General features: G+C 53.4%; 2 protein-coding genes across 4 annotated transcripts in view; both read left to right on the forward strand.

Moving 5' to 3' along the window:
• Positions 1-581: 581 nt before the first annotated feature.
• Positions 582-9109, forward strand: LOC116955455 (tubulin beta-4 chain). The gene is made up of 6 exons (XM_076052972.1): positions 582-758; positions 4350-4458; positions 4932-5042; positions 6384-6628; positions 7071-7673; positions 8073-9109. The coding sequence occupies exons 1-6, from the start codon at positions 702-704 to the stop codon at positions 8283-8285; spliced, it is 1338 nt and encodes a 445-aa protein (XP_075909087.1). The 5' UTR covers positions 582-701; the 3' UTR covers positions 8286-9109.
• A 4687-nt stretch (positions 9110-13796) lies between these two features.
• Positions 13797-19405, forward strand: part of LOC116955370 (cystine/glutamate transporter-like) — a 32480-nt gene continuing 26871 nt past the window's right edge. The window contains exons 1-2 of one of the 3 annotated variants that reach the window (XM_076052976.1): positions 13797-13914; positions 17223-18144. In XM_076052976.1, coding sequence (XP_075909091.1) covers positions 17868-18144 — 277 coding nt within the window. In that variant the 5' untranslated portion in view covers positions 13797-13914; positions 17223-17867. Of the gene's footprint in view, positions 13915-14025; positions 14190-17222; positions 18145-19405 lie in introns of those variants that run through there. The other 2 variants (XM_076052977.1, XM_076052978.1) reach the window with 2 other exon arrangements.

The following is a 19405-nucleotide window of genomic DNA, read 5'->3' on the forward strand; positions in this document are numbered from 1 at the left end:
ATTATTTTATTATTTCTCTTCTACGTGACTTTACCGAAAGAACCAAGAAGATGAATCCCTGCAGTCACGAAAGCTTTAAATCGCCCCCCCCCCCCCCTCGTCACAAATGTCTGATCCCAGCCCAACCCCATAGGTGCGTGACGTCATTTATGGACGGCCCCTTAGCAATACACCCGTTGCCTCGACGGGCTTATAAGCGAGTGTAACGAAAGGGTACAATAGAGGGCGGCATAGATGTATGTGCTAGGCCAGCTAGGCGATGTCGCGTGACGCCGCCCGCCTTTCCCCAGCCACTAGGGGCCGCCGAGACTCGCCACTGTTTGGCCATCTTTGTTTGAACGAGCAACTTGGTGGTGATCGAGATTGGTGATGGGGGTTCGTTGCACAACAGCGTGGCCCAGCGACGGGAGGCTGGAGGGGGTTCGGAGAGGTGGGAGGGGCGTGTTCAAAGCGTTCTCGACCAATCGCAATCCGCCGCGGCGTCTCGCGCTCGCGCCGCGGTTGGTCAATTCGAACGCGACCGCCCCCTTCTCGCTCGCCCCCGCCCCCCCGCCCTCCACGCCCGCCGCGGGTATATAAAGGCGCGGCGGAGCCGTTGGTGACAGTTGGAGCCGGGGACCACACAGCCGTAGAAGACTTCACCAGAGGGGGTTTTTTGGTCAACGTAACGTGACAGTCAAAACACATTTACATACTTCACCATGAGGGAAATAGTTCATCTGCAGGCGGGCCAGTGCGGCAATCAGATCGGCGCCAAGGTGAGGAAGACGCGCCCCCTCCTCCCCCGTCCGTGATATTTGTCTTGAGAAATGTTCGGCTTTAATGTCGCGAGGGGCCCCGGTGGTTTACGTGGCTGCGTGTTGAACGAACCCGGATCTTGCCCGCGACATTTGGACTTTGGGCATCGACCGTATGAATGGTAATTATGAGGCGCTCTGGAGAGAAAGTAAGACGCGCCCCAAGGAAATGTTTGTGCTGTACGTCGGTTATACATTTAATGCACATGGGATCGCGCCACTAAATGCCGATTTTAATAAGACCCACCACGCCTGCATGGTTAATTAAAAAAAATCCCATAATTTAGGGAGTAGTTTAAGAGGTTTTGAGGCTAAGATGGCAACTTCTATCTTTTATTGGGATTTTTTTAATTAACTCGTAACCGCGGTCGGTGCGCTGCCGGGTGAGCGCTTCGCCGCCATTTCCCGCCATCTCGCGTACGCAACAGATTGCAATCAAATATTTAACACCCCTCAGAAATCCATTGTCTTTTGTCAAAATTAAATCGTAGCGGTTCGAAAGGGTTTGGTTGTCCCAGGGACGCATTGTGGCAACACAAAATCGCCGCTAATGTTAGCCGTGCGGGCAAGGAATCTGAAGGCGGGCGGGAATGCCTTCATCCAGCAGTGGATTGATGCGGACGATGATTTCTGCCTCTTACGCTAAAGCACTTTACCTGTAAGATTGATTTTTCAATGCTTTTTAATAAAAACAAATTTAGGATGACGCAGCGTTTGTTAATTTCGCCCGCAGCCGTTAGCAACTCTTCGTGGGATGGGGGGGTCCGCCCGTACGCGTGAACGAGAAACAAACTATTATTAAAAACGTCACGCTTGATGTTAAAAACGTCACGTTTGATTTTTAAAATAGCGCGTTTCTGTAGTTTGCGATGGATTAAACGTGCGTGTGTGGTTTGCGCCTTTTTCAACGTTTATTCCCGCCCCGTGTGTGCGTGAGGCGGAGTGGGCGAAATGTAAAATGGTGGCCACTCGGGGGTGGGGGCTCAGGGGGGGTGGGGTGGGGGCTCGGGGGGGTGGGGGCCGCCGTTTCCCGCGCTCGGCCGCGACCGTTGCCGTGGGGCGGTCGTTGCCCCGCCCCCCTCCCCCCACCCCTTGCGTCGCTCGTCCAATCGCGGCTCGACTTTGGGGATTCAAACCGCCCGTGTCCAATCGTCGCTCGCCAAAATTCAAAAGAAGTGGGGGTCGGGCCTGTGTGGGCTGCGTCCAATCGGCGGGCGCCGCTTCCGTGCGTGACGTCGCTAACGGATCCCCGAGGCTCGGCGGGGGGAGGGGGTGGTAGTCGGGTGTGCTGACCACGTGGTTACAATTCCACGTTAGCATGCCGGGGCCGCGTTTAGGGAAAAAAAATGTTTTGCTCTGTGATATTAATGTGGTACGGTCAATCGCCACCCTCCCACCTCCCCTGTGGATTAAAGATTGTTACCCGTAAACCACCCCCTCTATACACCCCCAACCGGCCGCCATCTCGCGATGCATCGCAGTCCGTCTCCCCGCTCGGGGGATGTCGCCGTTCACTCGGCGCTCTTTGCCCCCCCCCCCCTTACACGTTTTATATTTTCACCCGTCGCACGGACGTGGCCTGGGCGGTCCGCCTAGGTTAATGTTGTGGCAATCGCTCACCGTTTATTGAATGTGGAAATAAAACAAACTAAAAAAATCCACCTTTGAACGATGGCTTGGTTCAATCGACTAATCCAGGGGAAGCACATCGCAAAATGGGGGTGGAATCGTCAACGCCCTGATTAGGGCCCGCACCGATTCTGCCCAGCCAGGCGATTCCATGAATTCGATTGTAAGCTTTCGCTTTCATTTGGGAATCGATTCTACGGTTTTATCCCACCCCCTCAAATCCTTTGTGTCGCATTGCGGGCTGGCCGTGAAATCTCGCCACCACCACACTACATTGGCAGGATGTGGGAATCGCGAATGTTGGATTCGACCTGGATTGGAATCGAGTGTGCACCGATGTTGGTTTTGTTCCACCCAAATGCATCATGGACCCCCCCCCGCCTCACTCGGTGTCCTGGCGGCGGCAAAGCCGCCACCCACAGCTGACAAAGCCCTGACAACACACGGCCGAGTCACTCGCATCCGGCGGCTATATACAGATTTGCTGACCTATAACGTCACCCACCCGCGCAATGCTCTCGCCTCGCAATCCATCTCGTGTCCACACAGCTCGCAAGCGAAGCCTGGATGCCAGAGCTGTGAAAGCGCCACGCCGCCGTCCTGCATAATAATGATGCCACTTTGCTGCATGGCAATGGAAAGCGCTTTCTCGAAGCTGGCAGGGGACATTGCTCTTGGATGGTCACGGCTAGGCTGCTGTTAGAAACAAACACGATTTTTGTTTAGATGACAAGGTGGAGTTGTATTCGGTGAACAATACAACGTGTTGATTTGTTTTAATGAGCAGAGTTGGGTTCTATCCAGAGTTTGTATTTCCAATCCAGCCGGTGAGGTTTGACTACCTAGCCTGGCACGGGGGGGGGGCGTGTTACTTGGTCCGGGGTGAGCAGTCACTGACATTGCAGGTAGTACCACATTGATTTAAAACCTTTAGGCACGTTGGCAAGTTACTTCCCGTTGCAGGTATTAACACATTGTCTTTAAACCTTTCTGTATAGGTACATTGGCAAGTTGCATCTTACTGTCAACTCTAGATGAGGAACGGTCACGTGTCAGAAACCGTGGCCATTTTAACAAAGCGCATGGGACAAAAGCAAATCGCATGAAGGTGCGCGATTGGGATCGTGTAGAGAGGCGGCCACAGCCAGGTTAAAAGGACGCGTTTCAAACGCGATACATTTGGGCTTGACAGGGGACATCTACACTCGGACGTTGTTCATGGCCGGTGGTCAAAATTTTTTGGGAGACATTCATCCAGCAGTGGATTGGCCACGAGAGCTTTTAATGAGGCTGCGCGGCGTTGAGCAGCTGCGTTTTAGAGGCTGAGGGGGATCGTGTATCCCAGCTGGCTCTTACGGGGCCGAGCCAGCAGATGGGGTGGCGTCTAAAGTCTGGCGGATGGTGCTGAGAGATGCGCCTGTTTGAGGGGGGGGAGGGTCGCCGAGATTGGATGGCAAGGGGCAGATGCTGAGATGGCAAAGCTGACGTCGCTGCATTCCTCTCCACTTGAGAATTGGCTGCCACGCGCGTTCACACTCGAACCTCGTGCGGTCGCGCGCATTCACTCACCCCATGCGCATGCAGTCATTCCTACGCGCTCGCCTCTACACGCTCGCCTCGCTCATCCACACGCCTAGAACCCACTCGCCTCGCACTCATCTGTGCCCTTGTGCACGCCCATACTTGCGCTCACCCTCGCTGAACAGGGCTCGCCCCTCACTTGCACTCTGCACAACCACTCGAGCCAAACCGCACATACCTCAACAGATCGTCACCTTGTACTCAGCCGCCGACGTGTAAACACACCGTGCGTGTATAACGACGGCTACTCGTCTAGCGTGCGCACGCATTGTTTCTACGCGCTGCTCGTGTGAGGCGTGTTTGTGTTGCCTGTTAACGAACCGTGTGCGCGTCTGGTTCCAGTTCTGGGAGGTGATCAGCGACGAGCATGGGATCGACCCCACGGGCTCTTACCATGGCGACAGCGACCTGCAGCTGGAGCGCATCAACGTCTACTACAACGAGGCGTCTGGTAACGAGGCGCACTCAATAACTCGCGCGTCCACTCGCCCATCCCCTCGGTCGCACACCCGCTTGACCACTCGCTCTTGTCCCATGGCTCGCTCACCCCATTCGCTATTACACATTCGCTTGCATATTCACTTCCGCTCACTCCCCACTTTGCTCGCTTGGCATGGGTGACATGGTCTAGATGAACACGACCGGCAGGTTCCTGCGTGTGGGGGCTGTGACAGGTGTTGAGTCTTTAAGGTTCTCTGGGTGATGTAAAGGCTGAGTGATGGGTGTGCGAGTACAACGCCCTGTGAGGTAATGCCCTGGTGTGAGGTGGGTAAACAATACTGTTGTGCCGTGTACGAGTGGCCCGGTGTGCTGTGTAACCGTGTACGAGTGACCCTGTGTGTTGTGCTTTGTGTGTATTTATGTGTAACCCTGTACAACCCTGTGTACAATTAATGCCTTGTGTGTGTTGTGTCTGCTGTGCAGGTGGGAAGTATGTTCCCCGCGCCATCCTCGTAGACCTGGAGCCCGGCACCATGGACTCGGTGCGGTCAGGCCCATTTGGCCAGATCTTCCGGCCCGACAACTTTGTGTTCGGTGAGTGCCGACGGCTGGGGTGGTGACTGGTGCTGCTGTGTCACCAGAAGAGAATCGACATTTACACTGCATGGAAATGAACTCTCAGTTCATGGGCCAGAACAGTAACTGCTCTCGCCAAAAGTATCAACCTCCACGGAACGCCCGATTTTTAGTCACATGGCTACATAAGAGTGAATTGCTTTAACGCCTGCTCATTTCAAATAATTATCACATGGTTTGCTCTAATTGGCCTTTTTAAACGAAATTATAACTGCCAACGTGGTGCCACCTCTGACGCTGACGAGGAAGAGTATCTGTACTATGAGCTTGTGGACTGTGTCCTGTGTTTAATGTCGCTGTGCTGATTAGTGCCCTCGGCAAGGAAATGGCCACTTGCCCATTCCTTGGCTCCAATAAACACCGCTTTGTAAAACGAGAGCACTGTGCGTGTGAGGTGATCATGAAGGCAACACCAGTTGTCCTATGTTGAGACTTGCCGCCTCTGTCATAGGAGTGGTATTTCTACCACTGGCCTCTTGCATGGCTGCAGACAGCAATTGAACGCCAACAATGCCGTTCATTTTGAGCAGCGGGAATTTGGACTTGATTATCTTGGACACGGATTACCTTGTCCATTGACGCCTACAATATTCGTTGAAACGACGCGAGAGACCTCGTCCGTTTAGCTGACGCTGTTAAAGTGAGAATGGGGTGCATTATTAATAGTCCCGGACAACGCTTGCAGCCGCAGGATCAGTATAGGGTGGTGTGAGAATGGCTCGTGTGAAGCCGCCCTTTGTTAGCCAGCGTTGGACAGGCCCCGTGTTTTTGTAAATGTGGTGTGTACATGCTGTGAATGTACAATCATTGCTCCCTCCCACTCCCCCTACTGTCACAACTTGGCAGGACCCTCCTGAGGGCCGCAGGCTTCCTGGGTACACACTTGGTGGTAATAATGGATGTGTAGTGTACGCCTTGTGTTAACGTGCTATATGCCTGGTGTTAGCTGACGTGTGCTGTGCCTCGTGGTATAACTTGGAATGGCATCCTCTTGTGCCATTGCTGCTTTACACTTGAGTTCAACGGTCCCCATCCCTCGCAGGTTTCTGTTACGTAATGTGATCAGTCTAAAAAGTAACTTTAGCTTGAGGGAGTTTATTATTGAACATGGACTTTTATAATATTTTCGATTTCTCACGTGAAGCCGTTTGTGCGCCGACATTTTTTTTGTGCAATTGCTACGCCGTTTAGTTTGTGCTTTTGACCCGGGTAATTTATTTTAAAAGAAACGACTGTACGAGCTCTCGCTTGTGGTTAAAACAAAAACTCAACCCCTTGCTGCGCTTCGTCGTCCACCAGGCCAGAGCGGCGCGGGTAACAACTGGGCCAAGGGCCACTACACGGAAGGCGCCGAGCTGGTGGACTCGGTGCTGGACGTGGTGCGCAAGGAGGCGGAGAGCTGCGACTGCCTGCAGGGCTTCCAGCTGACGCACTCGCTGGGCGGCGGCACCGGCTCGGGCATGGGCACCCTGCTCATCAGCAAGATCCGCGAGGAGTACCCCGACCGCATCATGAACACCTTCAGTGTGGTGCCCTCCCCCAAGGTGAGACCGAGTGCTTTAGTTACTGGTACTCTAACCCCGACCGCATCATGAACACCTTCAGTGTGGTGCCCTCCCCCAAGGTGAGACCGAGTGCTTTAGTTACTGGTACTCTAACCCCGACCGCATCATGAACACCTTCAGTGTGGTGCCCTCTCCCAAGGTGAGACTGCGAGTACTATACATAATACAAGTACTAAATACCGTGGTCGCTTCAGGGTGAGGTGGTGCTCTCCTACACGACGGTGAGAGGCAGAGACGGCCCAGGATGGTGGACACGCGAGTCCTAGCCCTGATGGAAGTACCGCGCCGTGATGTTTCACATGCTGGCACAAACAGTGGCCTAACCCCCCCACCCTGAACAACAACAGCCACGCTTGTACACCAAGCCACTTGCCCACCGATGCACCGGCTCACGCGGTCTCTCCCCCCCCGCCCCGCGCAGGTGTCAGACACTGTGGTGGAGCCGTACAACGCGACGCTGTCGGTGCACCAGCTGGTGGAGAACACGGACGAGACGTACTGCATCGACAACGAGGCTCTCTACGACATCTGCTTCCGCACCCTCAAGCTCACGACGCCCACGTACGGCGACCTGAACCACCTGGTGTCGGCCACCATGAGCGGCGTCACCACCTGCCTGCGCTTCCCGGGCCAGCTCAACGCCGACCTGCGCAAGCTCGCCGTCAACATGGTGCCCTTCCCGCGCCTGCACTTCTTCATGCCGGGCTTCGCGCCGCTCACCAGCCGCGGTTCGCAGCAGTACCGCGCGCTCACCGTGCCCGAGCTCACCCAGCAGATGTTCGACTCGAAGAACATGATGGCGGCGTGCGACCCGCGGCACGGCCGCTACCTCACGGTGGCCGCCATCTTCCGCGGCCGCATGTCCATGAAGGAGGTGGACGAGCAGATGCTGAACGTGCAGAACAAGAACAGCAGCTACTTCGTCGAGTGGATCCCCAACAACGTGAAGACGGCCGTGTGCGACATCCCGCCCCGAGGCCTCAAGATGTCGGCCACCTTCATCGGCAACAGCACGGCCATCCAGGTGAGGTGTGGCGTTGGTGGCCTGCGGTATTTGACGGCTGTGACGGAATCTTTTGAAATCCTGGGTTTTGGTCGCCCGCCTGTAATTTAAACGGTCAGCGATGGCCGACTCCTGAGCCGCGTGCGGTGGGCTCCTTAATCCCCCGCTCGTGTCTCTTATCAAAGGGGCATCACGTAAAGCCATGCTTTCAAAGTAGTGTGCCTATGTACAACTTGGTTGTACAGGTTGGCCACCCCTCTGAACTAGGTTCCCAAGTGTGTAGTGCGTTAGTTTAAGCCCATTTGCCAGTGACTCCCACAGACTCATGGACTGAGCTGCGATTTATGCTGGTATCTCAAGGCGTTGTCGTCTGCTGACTGCATTTCGTCTCTCCTTAACCCCCCACCACCGCGCGTGCAGGAGCTGTTCAAGCGAATCTCTGAGCAGTTCACGGCCATGTTCCGCCGCAAGGCCTTCCTGCACTGGTACACCGGCGAGGGCATGGACGAGATGGAGTTCACCGAGGCGGAGAGCAACATGAACGACCTCGTCTCCGAGTACCAGCAGTACCAGGACGCCACAGCCGAGGAGGAAGGAGAATTTGAGGAGGAGGAGGGTCAGGAGGATGCCTGAAAGTTGACAACGCCCCAACCAACCCCCCCCTCGCCCCCCCCCCCCCCACTCGTTCTCTTACACTTCTGTTTTCTGTGTTGTCGGTGTCGTGTTTGTCGTGACTGCACGTGTCTTGTTTTTGGGTTGCAGCCATGAGGTTGAAGCGGGGGTTTAATCGGGCTGCGATGAAAGTTTTGTTGTGTCCTGGGGGTGGGGGATGGGAGGGATGGATCCCCCATGGAGGTTTGTAAATGGAGGGGACTGAGCCCTGGTCGTGCCAGCTGTGCAGCCGCAACACTTCCACAGGATTTCAAAATTCATGACCCGGTGGACCTGGGAGAGATTATTAAATCCACTTGGCAGGTCGCACCCCAGCAATCCATCTGGTGATCCCCAGACGCCTTGCAATCAGACCTCGAAGAGACATAACGACCTGTCCGTCTTAGAGTTGGGCCAGAAATATAACTCGTTACAGATTCTCCAGAGCCCTTTTAATTCTGCCGGCAGTGGCGTGTTCTGGTCTAGAAATTTCAGAGCTGCACCCTAAATAGATCACTTTGTAATGATTGGACGGCAAGCCCCCCCGCTCTTAATGTACATGCTAGCACCTGATGAATAAAATTGTTATTTGAGAAGCACTTGTGTTGGTAGGGGAAACCACTGCCCCCCCCCCCCCCATTTTGTGAGGTGGCAGCAGTACTCTGGTTGCTGTGAGCCTCACCCCGAGGAAATCCCCGTGTCTCTCTGCTCCGTTTTGTACATTGCTACGCTACTTCTCCTTGTGACTTTGACTTGTCCCAAAGATCGGCCGTGTTGAGTGCCGAATAAAAGGTACATCTCGCTGACTCCCGTGTGGTGCGTGCTCTCTTACACTGCTGGGGCTGTCCAATGTTGTGCACTCCCGGTCGGCAGTGGTGGGCATCCGCAGGAATAAGACATTACGTGCCACGCTGACGAATGTAAATTTTAGAACTGCTTTGACCTTCCCTCGCCTCCAATTTCAATACGGTTGGCAATGCAACATAAGCTACACATTGCCCATATTCGGCACTGCCCCTCATCAACACTGCACTTCCGTTCTACATATGCCCATATTCGGCACTGCCCCTCAACACTGCACTTCCATAGAGCACGGTTAACTACAGCGTACGGTGCATAAAAGTTACAACATGCATTTGGCGCCTGCCAGAATTGTTACAATCCTGCGAAGTGGGTGAGTGCTGCAGTGAGCATCCCGGGGTTTCTGCGCTTGGAGTCATCCTGAGCGTTTGCCACCGACCTGTTTGTAGCGATGACTTTGTTTAGCAGAGAGACGGTGGTGGTTATTTGGTGGCACGCTTCGATCGGCACTGCACTGCTCCAGTGTCGTTGAACAATGGCACGGTTTTGAAATCTTCACCACACCCCCAGAATTACAAAGCAGTATACAGTATAGGGTTATGCACTGCGGACAGTTTAGCAGGTCAAAGTGTGGTGGGGTAATGAGGGCACGCTCACCCTGGAAAAAGATGTCCATCTTGGAAGGGTAGTCCCAAGCAGCGAGCGCTACGTCGCCTCACGTCGCCTGTGGCGTGAGCGAGCAAGTACAGGGGCTCTTCTGCATGCCGATTAATTTTCCGCCACGAGAGGGCAGTGTCGGTGCGAGCTTGACTGCTGGGAATGTATTGGTAGTTGTGCATTATAGAGGCGGTGATAGCGTGTACAAGTAGACAAACACACTTCCTTTAACCCTAAAGTGCTGATTTGTTAATTAACTTGTTATTTACCAGGTAAAGCTATAGCTCTTTTCAGAAGCAACCTGGCCACACATGACAGCTCAATGAGAAGTGGCTTATTGTGTGGAACTTGATGGCCAAATAGGTACCGCTGTATGCACGTTTTTAAATGTGGAGGGGAAAAACCGGAGGAATAGCGGCGGGGGAAACATGCAAACTCCAAATATATATCGGAGGCAGGGGCGGGATCCAGCCCACGCATACCAAGGGAGATGATTAACATCTCGCCACTGCAGCACACCCAGTCCCTACCTCACTGCTCTTAGATCGAAGCGAGTTGATGGTCTCAGCCTGACTATCGATGACTCGCACAGAGACCCAAGGAGTTTAAGTTGAGACCGGGTTTTCTCATGGGGTGCGTTGATCTCGGCCTGGTCACTAATTCTTCGACCCATTGACTCGCACTGCCATAGACCGAGTGAAAGATTTGGGGCAGAAGATCCCCTGGGGGTTTGATCTTCCCCGAGGCTGCTCATGGGTCCCACCCTAAACCGCATCACCAACCGCATAAAGCATTGGCAGCGACAGCCGATGGGGGGATCGCTGATAATGCACGAATGGAAATTTGAAAACTCCCAGTGGTGGTGGTGGCGGCTGTGGCCGTCCAGAGCGGAGAGAGTCCAACGGTAAACGACGCAATGCCCCGGTCCGCAAAAACAAAGACCTGGCAGCGCTCATGCACTCGGATGCGGTTATCTGGGCGTGACCATCTGAATGTGAAATTGTCGTCGTCTGCTCTACATCCAACATCGGCAGTCGTAAGACAAAAAAGACGCACTGGGGTTGTCAGTGCTGGATTAAGCAAAGTGAGGGGCCTGAAGCATGTTGTTATAAAGGGGCCCTAAATTATAAATACATACATATTAAAACAACATTTTTACTTGCATCGTAAAGTGAATGTATTTCTTCGTTTGCTATACAGCCAGACAATACGACAAATCGCTAACCTTAAACACCCAGTCGTTCATAAAAGTTGGAAGGCGGTGGCGTACTATAGTAATAGAGCAAGTGCAGAATCACTGAACCAGAATTGATAACTTGAAAGCATTTAGCGCTACTACTTATGCAGTAGTAGCTACTACTTATGCAGTAGTAGCTACTACATATGCAGTAGTAGCTACTACATATGCAGTAGTAGCTACTACATATGCAGTAGTAGCTACTACATATGCAGTAGTAGCTACTACATATGCAGTAGTAGCTACTACATATGCAGTAGTAGCTACTACATATGCAGTAGTAGCTACTACATATGCAGTAGTAGCTACTACATATGCAGTAGTAGCTACTACATATGCAGTAGTAGCTACTACATATGCAGTAGTAGCTACTACATATGCAGTAGTAGCTACTACATTTGCAGTAGTAGCTACTACATTTGCAGTAGTAGCTACTACATTTGCAGTAGTAGCTACTACATTTGCAGTAGTAGCTACTACATTTGCAGTAGTAGCTACTACATATGCAGTAGTAGCTACTACTACATATGCAGTAGTAGCTACTACTACATATGCAGTAGTAGCTACTACTACATATGCAGTAGTAGCTACTACTACATATGTACATATGTAGCTACTACTACATATGTACATATGTAGCTGCTACATATGTAGCTGCTACTACATATGCAGTAGTAGCTACTACATATGTAGCTGCTACTACATATATGCAGTAGTAGCTACTACATGTAGCTACTACTGCTACTTTTGCTGCTAGGATTAATCCGGCACTGGTCCCATAGGAGCAAAATTTCATCCGTTTGCTGAGCGGCAGCATTTGCGGCTTTGGGGAGGGCAATTTGGGGAGGGCCTTCGTCATCCAGCAGCGCATTGACCGCGGCTGACGACGAATCCACCGCGGACAGCGCTGCAGGCGGTGGCCCTGCCGCCCCGCGCCTGACCCTCGTGGTTCGGATTCCAAAAAATAAACTTTTCTCTCGCGATGGGGAACAAACGAACCCTCTGTGATCGTGAGGGATTACGGTGGGAGGCGGTGAGGGCGCAGGCTGGGGGCCTTGTGATGAACGCCAACAAACAAGACGTGGCGAGCAGCATCCTCCCTCTGAAGCCACGTGCAGCCCCGGCGGTGGCCATTCTCGACGGAGCTGGCAGCCTCGCTCACTCGCTCGCTCGCTCGCACTATGTGGTGGCGTTGTTGTTCGGCGCGATAGTGCTGACGTTTCGCCCTCCACCCCCTTCCCCGCCGTGCGAGGCGGGAGCTTCTTCAGCGACTGAACGAGAGCCGCACGAAGGGTTAAGAGCGAAGAGGGATTCCTGTCGAGCGGTGGCGAGGGATGTTCACGATGTGTTGGGACTTTCAGGGTTTCTGGGTGGGTGGGGTGAGGGGGGTTTGTTCGGTGGGTGAGTGGGTGAGTGAGTGGTTGGGTGGATGTGTGGGTGAGTGAGTGAATTGTGGGCTGAAGTGTGAGTGAGTGGTTGGGTGGATGAGTGGGTGAGTGAATTGTGGGTTGCAGTGTGAGTGGGTGCGTGGTTGGGTGGATGAGTGGGTGAGTGAATTGTGGCCTGCAGTGTGAGTCGGTGAGTGGTTGGGTGTATGCGTGGACGAGTGAATTGTGGGCTGCAGTGTGAATGGGTGAGTGAGTGGCTGGGTGGACGAATGGGTGAGTGAATTGTGTGCTGCAGTATGAGTGGGTGTTGGATGAGTGGGTGAGTAAAGTATGGCCTGCAGTGTTAGTGGGTGAGTAAGTGGGTGGGTAAGTGGTTGGGTGGATGACTGAGTGGGTGGGTGAGTGGTTGGGTGGATGACTGAGTGGGTGGGTGAGTGGTTGGGTGCATGAATGGGTGAGTGAATGCATTGTGGCCTGCAGTGTGAGTGGTTGAGTGGTTGGGTGGTTGAGTGAGCGAGTCCATTGTGGCCTATGGTGTAAGTGGGTGAGTGGTTGAGTGGATGAGTGAGTGGTTGGGTGGCTGAGTGAATTGTGACGAGCAGTCTTGATGCCAGGGTGGATGTGAATCACTGCAGCGGTTAGCGCCATGCTCTACGAACCCGGCCGCCCGAGTTCGACTCCCGCTCACGACCTATAACAGTGGCGAATATTGGAACCGGCCCTGTTACCTCCCCGAGGTCGACTCGTCCTTAGACGAAGCACCTGGTGCGGTGTGTAAAACATCAGCACTGGGGAGACAAAGGCGGCCGGGCGCGGCGTTGGGCCACCCACCCCCTCGTGTGCCCTTTTTGGCCTTCATCGGTGCTCATGAACAGCACTAACCTCCAACAGTCTGTTAAGGCGATCCCAGCATTCTTTGTGTGATTGATTGATTGGGCGAGTTAGTGGGTTAGTTAGTAGGTGAGTGTGTGAATTGTGCCCTGCAGTGTGGTGGTAGTGGTTGACTTAAGTGTGCACGTTTGTTGAACTTATTTCGCACCTTACGTACATGATCGGAGGTGCAGTGTTGAGTCTATGGGTAGTGTTGAGTCTATGGGCAGTGATGAGTCTATGGGCAGTGTTGAGTCTATGGGTAGTGTTAGTCTATGGGTAGTGTTGAAGCTATGGGGAGTGTTGAGTCTATGGGCAGTGTTGAGTCTATGGGCAGTGATGAGTCTATGGGCAGTGTTGAGTCTATGGGTAGTGTTGAGTCTATGGGTAGTGTTGAAGCTATGGGGAGTGTTGAGTCTATGGGCAGTGTTGAGTCTATGGGCAGTGATGAGTCTATGGGCAGTGTTGAGTCCTCCCGCCGCCCCCCACCCCACGTCCCCCCGAGGCCCCCCACCCACCAACCCCCCCCCCAAGTTCACAAGAACAACAAGATGTCTACACAAGATGTATAAATCTCCCCCAAATCCTCATCCAGCACATTCCTGAGACGCAGCGGCTCCCTCTGTAGCCAGGCGCACAAAGACGGCTGGGAGTCGCCGTGAGTCCACAACCAACGCCACAACAACCACCACAACCACCACCACAACCACCGTCACAACCACCACCACCACAACCACCACAACCACCACCACAACCACCACAACCACCACCACCACAACCACCACAACCACCACCACAACCACCACAACCACCACCACCACAACCACCACAACAACCACCACAACAACCACCACAACCACCACCACCACAACCACCACCACCACAACCACCGCCATCGTGTGAGTCCCCCTACCCGAGTTCCCGAGTCGGAGTGTAAGTAGCCCTGTGAGTCTGTGAGTGTGAGTCTGTGAGTGTGAGTCTGTGAGTGTGAGTCTCAGTGTGAGTCTGTGAGTGTGAGTCTGTGAGTGTGAGTCTGTGAGTGTGAGTCTGTGAGTGTGAGTCTGTGAGTGTGAGTCTGTGAGTGTGAGTCTCAGTGTGAGTCTGTGAGTGTGAGTCTGTGAGTGTGAGTCTGTGAGTGTGAGTCTGTGAGTGTGAGTCTGTGAGTCTCAGTGTGAGTCTGTGAGTGTGAGTCTGTGAGTGTGAGTCCGTGAGTGTGAGTCTGTGAGTGTGAGTCTGTGAGTGTGAGTCTGTGAGTGTGAGTCTCAGTGTGAGTCTGTGAGTGTGAGTCTGTGAGTGTGAGTCTCAGTGTGAGTCTGTGAGTGTGAGTCTGTGAGTGTGAGTCTGTGAGTGTGAGTCTCAGTGTGAGTCTGTGAGTGTGAGTCTGTGAGTGTGAGTCTGTGAGTGTGTGTCTCAGTGTGAGTCTGTGAGTGTGAGTCTGTGAGTGTGAGTCTGTGAGTGTGAGTCTGTGAGTGTGAGTTTGAGTGTGAGTCAGTAAGTGTGAGTCTGTGAGTGTGAGTTTGAGTGTGAGTCTGTGAGTGTGAGTCTGCGAGTGTGAGTCTGTGAGTGTGAGTTTGAGTGTGAGTCTGTGAGTGTGAGTCTGTGAGTGTGAGTCTGTGAGTGTGAGTCTGTGAGTGTGAGTCTCAGTGTGAGTCTCAGTGTGAGTCTGTGAGTGTGAGTCTGTGAGTGTGAGTCTATGAGTGTGAGTCTGTGAGTGTGAGTCTGTGAGTGCGAGTCTTTGAGTGTGAGTCTGTGAGTGTGAGTCTGTGTGAGTCTGTGAGTGTGAGTCTGTGAGTGTGAGTCTGTGAGTGTGAGTCTCAGTGTGAGTCTCAGTGTGAGTCTGTGAGTGTGAGTCTGTGAGTGTGAGTCTGTGAGTGTGAGTCTCAGTGTGAGTCTGTGAGTGTGAGTCTGTGAGTGTGAGTCTGTGAGTGTGAGTCTCAGTGTGAGTCTGTGAGTGTGAGTCTGTGAGTGTGAGTCTGTGAGTCTGAGTCTGTGAGTGTGAGTGTGAGTCTCAGTGTGAGTCTGTGAGTGTGAGTCTGTGAGTGTGAGTCTGTGAGTGTGAGTAGCCCAGTGAGTGTGAGTTTGAGTGTGAGTCTGTGAGTGTGAGTCTGTGAGTGTGAGTCTGTGAGTGTGAGTCTCAGTGTGAGTCTGTGAGTGTGAGTCTGTGAGTGTGAGTCTGTGAGTCTGTGAGTGTGAGTCTGTGAGTGTGAGTCTGTGAGTGTGAGTCTCAGTGTGAGTCTGTGAGTGTGAGTTTGTGAGTGTGAGTCTGTGAGTGTGAGTCTCAGTGTGAGTCTGTGAGTGTGAGTCTGTGAGTGTGAGTCTGTGAGTCTGTGAGTGTGAGTTTGAGTGTGAGTCTGTGAGTCTGTGAGTGTGAGTCTGTGAGTGTGAGTCTGTGAGTGTGAGTCTCAGTGTGAGTCTGTGAGTGTGAGTCTGTGAGTGTGAGTCTGTGAGTCTGTGAGTGTGAGTTTGAGTGTGAGTCTGTGAGTGTGAGTCTGTGAGTGTGAGTCTGTGAGTCTCAGTGTGAGTCTGTGAGTGTGAGTCTGTGAGTGTGAGTCTGTGAGTGTGAGTTTGAGTGTGAGTCTGTGAGTGTGAGTCTGTGAGTGTGAGTCTGTGAGTGTGAGTCTCAGAGTGAGTCTGTGAGTGTGAGTCTGTGAGTCTGTGAGTGTGAGTTTGAGTGTGAGTCTGTGAGTGTGAGTCTGTGAGTGTGAGTCTGTGAGTGTGAGTCTGTGAGTGTGAGTCTGTGAGTGTGAGTCTGTGAGTGTGAGTTTGAGTGTGAGTCTGTGAGTGTGAGTCTGTGAGTGTGAGTTTGAGTGTGAGTCTGTGAGTGTGAGTCTGTGAGTGTGAGTCTGCGAGTGTGAGTCTGTGAGTGTGAGTTTGAGTGTGAGTCTGTGAGTGTGAGTCTGTGAGTGTGAGTCTGTGAGTGTGAGTCTCAGTGTGAGTCTCAGTGTGAGTCTGTGAGTGTGAGTCTGTGAGTGTGAGTCTGTGAGTGTGAGTCTATGAGTGTGAGTCTGTGAGTGTGAGTCTGTGAGTGTGAGTCTGTGTGAGTCTGTGAGTGTGAGTCTGTGAGTGTGAGTCTCAGTGTGAGTCTCAGTGTGAGTCTGTGAGTGTGAGTCTGTGAGTGTGAGTCTGTGAGTGTGAGTCTGTGAGTGTGAGTCTCAGTGTGAGTCTGTGAGTGTGAGTCTGTGAGTGTGAGTCTTTGAGTGTGAGTCTCAGTGTGAGTCTGTGAGTGTGAGTCTGTGAGTGTGAGTCTTTGAGTGTGAGTCTGTGAGTGTGAGTCTGTGTGAGTCTGTGAGTGTGAGTCTGTGAGTGTGAGTCTGTGAGTGTGAGTCTGTGAGTCTGAGTTTGAGTGTGAGTCTGTGAGTGTGAGTCTGTGAGTGTGAGTCTGTGAGTGTGAGTCTCAGTGTGAGTCTCAGTGTGAGTCTGTGAGTGTGAGTCTGTGAGTGTGAGTCTGTGAGTGTGAGTAGCCCTGTGAGTGTGAGTCTGTGAGTGTGAGTCTGTGAGTGTGAGTCTGTGAGTGTGAGTCTGTGAGTGTGAGTCTGAGTCTCAGTGTGAGTCTGTGAGTGTGAGTCTGTGAGTGTGAGTCTGTGAGTGTGAGTAGCCCTGTGAGTTTGAGTGTGAGTCTGTGAGTGTGAGTCTGTGAGTGTGAGTCTGTGAGTGTGAGTCTTTGAGTGTGAGTCTGTGAGTGTGAGTCTGTGTGAGTCTGTGAGTGTGAGTCTGTGAGTGTGAGTCTGTGAGTGTGAGTCTCAGTGTGAGTCTGTGAGTGTGAGTCTGAGTCTGTGAGTGTGTGTCTCAGTGTGAGTCTGTGAGTGTGAGTCTGTGAGTGTAAGTCTGTGAGTGTGAGTTTGAGTGTGAGTCTGTGAGTGTGAGTCTGTGAGTGTGAGTCTGTAAGTCGTCCTCTCTGCGAGTCGTCCCCTCTGTCTGCACGCGAGTGACGAGTGACCGCTGTGGTGGTGGTGGTGACCTGCACAGGGACGAGTCGTCACCACCACCACCGCCGCCGCTGCCGTCGCTCAACCCGCAGGGTCAACCCCGGGGCGGGGCCGCTGGAAACCGAACCGCCAACCTCCGCAACAACAACAACAACAACGTCAACAACAACAACGTCAACAACAACAACGATAACAACAACAACGTCAACAACAACAACAACGTCAACAACAACGTCAACAACAACAACGTCAACAACAACGACAGCAACAACAACGTCAACAACAACAACGTCAACAACAACAACGTCAACAACAACGTCAACAACAACAACAACAACGTCAACAACAACAACGTCAACAACAACAACAACGTCAACAACAACAACGACAACAACAACAACAACGTCAACAACAACAACAACAACGTCAACAACAACAACGTCAACAACAACAACAACAACGTCAACAACAACAACAACGTCAACAACAACAACAACAACAACGTCAACAACAACGTCAACAACAACAACAACAACGTCAACAACGTCAACAACAACAACGTCAACAACAACGACAACAACAACAACGTCAACGACAACAACGTCAACAACAACAACACTGGTAACAACAACAACAACGTCAACAACAACGTCAACAACAACAACGTCAACAACAACAACGAGCGATGTCATCGCCCATTGGTGGCGGCGGCGGCGGTGACGTCGGCGTCTGTGACGTCACAGACGCCTCCCGCCGGCGGCCCGTGTCTGCCCCCCCGGCGGCAGGCCCGGGCCCCGTGGCCCTGCGCCGCAAGATCGGCCTCTGGCGTGGGGTCTCGGTGCTCGTGGGCACCGTCGTCGGCAGCGGCGTCTTCATCTCGCCCTCGGGCGTGCTCCGCCACTCGGGCTCGCCGGGTTGGGCCCTCGCCGTGTGGCTCGCCTGCGGCCTGCTCTCCCTGCTCGGTGAGGACGACGACCGCCACCTGGTGGCCGCCATTGGTCTCTCGCTCGTTGTCGGCGTCACGGTGGCCGGGAGATGTCGACTACCTCGCCCGGTACACAGGAGGTCGTGGGTTCGATCCCGACCCTGACTGCGCCTGCTGCTGCTGCTGCTGTATATTTGAAGTTTGCGTGTCTCTCTCATCATCATCATCATCACGGTAGCTAGGAGATGTTAACTACCTCGCCTGGTACACAGGAGGTCGTGGGTTCGAGCCCGACCCTGACGCCTGCTGCTGCTGCTGTATGTTTGGAGTCTGCATGTCTCTCTCTCTCTCTCTCATCATCATACTCAAGGTGGCTATGAGATGTTAACTACCTCGCCTGGTACACAGGAGGTCGTGGGTTCGATCCTGACCCTGACGCCTGCTGCTGTATATTTGGAGTTTGCGTGTCTCTCTCATCATCATCATCACGGTAGCTAGGAGATGTTAACTACCTCGCCTGGTACACAGGAGGTCGTGGGTTCGATCCCGACCCTGACCACGCCTGCTGCTGCTGCTGTATATTTGGAGTCTGCGTGTCTCTCTCTGTCTCCCCTCCACGTTTATCATCAAGGTCAGTGACGCCTTTGAGAGTATCTGTCTGCTGCTGCTGCTGCTGGACATTCCCATCGCCGATGACCACGATGATGGCGACGTTTGTGGCCAGATGGCTTCTAAAAGGAGCTACACGCCTCAGTGTTTGGCGCCTTGAGTCTGGCACAGCAACACAGAGCTCAGAGGAGTGAAGTCCAGTTGGTTCTTCACCTTTCACTGTGGACTTGCACCCCATTTGCTTCTCAGTCGTCAAGCAAGGCGACGATGTCAGGACAGGCATGGGGTAGGGTGACGCGACAAAGTTGGAACTTGATGTGGGCCCCGTGGCTTCACTTTGGGTTTTAGATTATTAAAACCAAGTCCCTGTCTCGCCACACCGCGGGGAAGGGAATCTCGCACCCCCCACTGGGGTGTGACGTGGACCCCCAGGGGGTGTGACGTGGACCCCCACTGGGGTGTGACGTCCACCCCCACTGTGGTGTGACGTCCACCCCCAGGGGGGTGTGACGTCCACCCCCACTGGGGTGTGACGTGGACCCCCACTGTGGTGTGACGTCCACCCCCAGGGGGGTGTGACGTGCACCCCCAGGGGGGTGTGACGTGGACCCCCACTGGGGTGTGACGTCCACCCCCACTGGGGTGTGACGTGGACCCCCAAGGAGGTGTGACGTCCACCCCCACTGTGG

Source organism: Petromyzon marinus, chromosome 59 (genome assembly GCF_048934315.1).
Source record: "Petromyzon marinus isolate PM22_M1 ecotype Great Lakes invasive population chromosome 59, UKy_Petmar_22M1.pri1.0, whole genome shotgun sequence".
Lineage (NCBI taxonomy): Eukaryota > Metazoa > Chordata > Hyperoartia > Petromyzontiformes > Petromyzontidae > Petromyzon > Petromyzon marinus.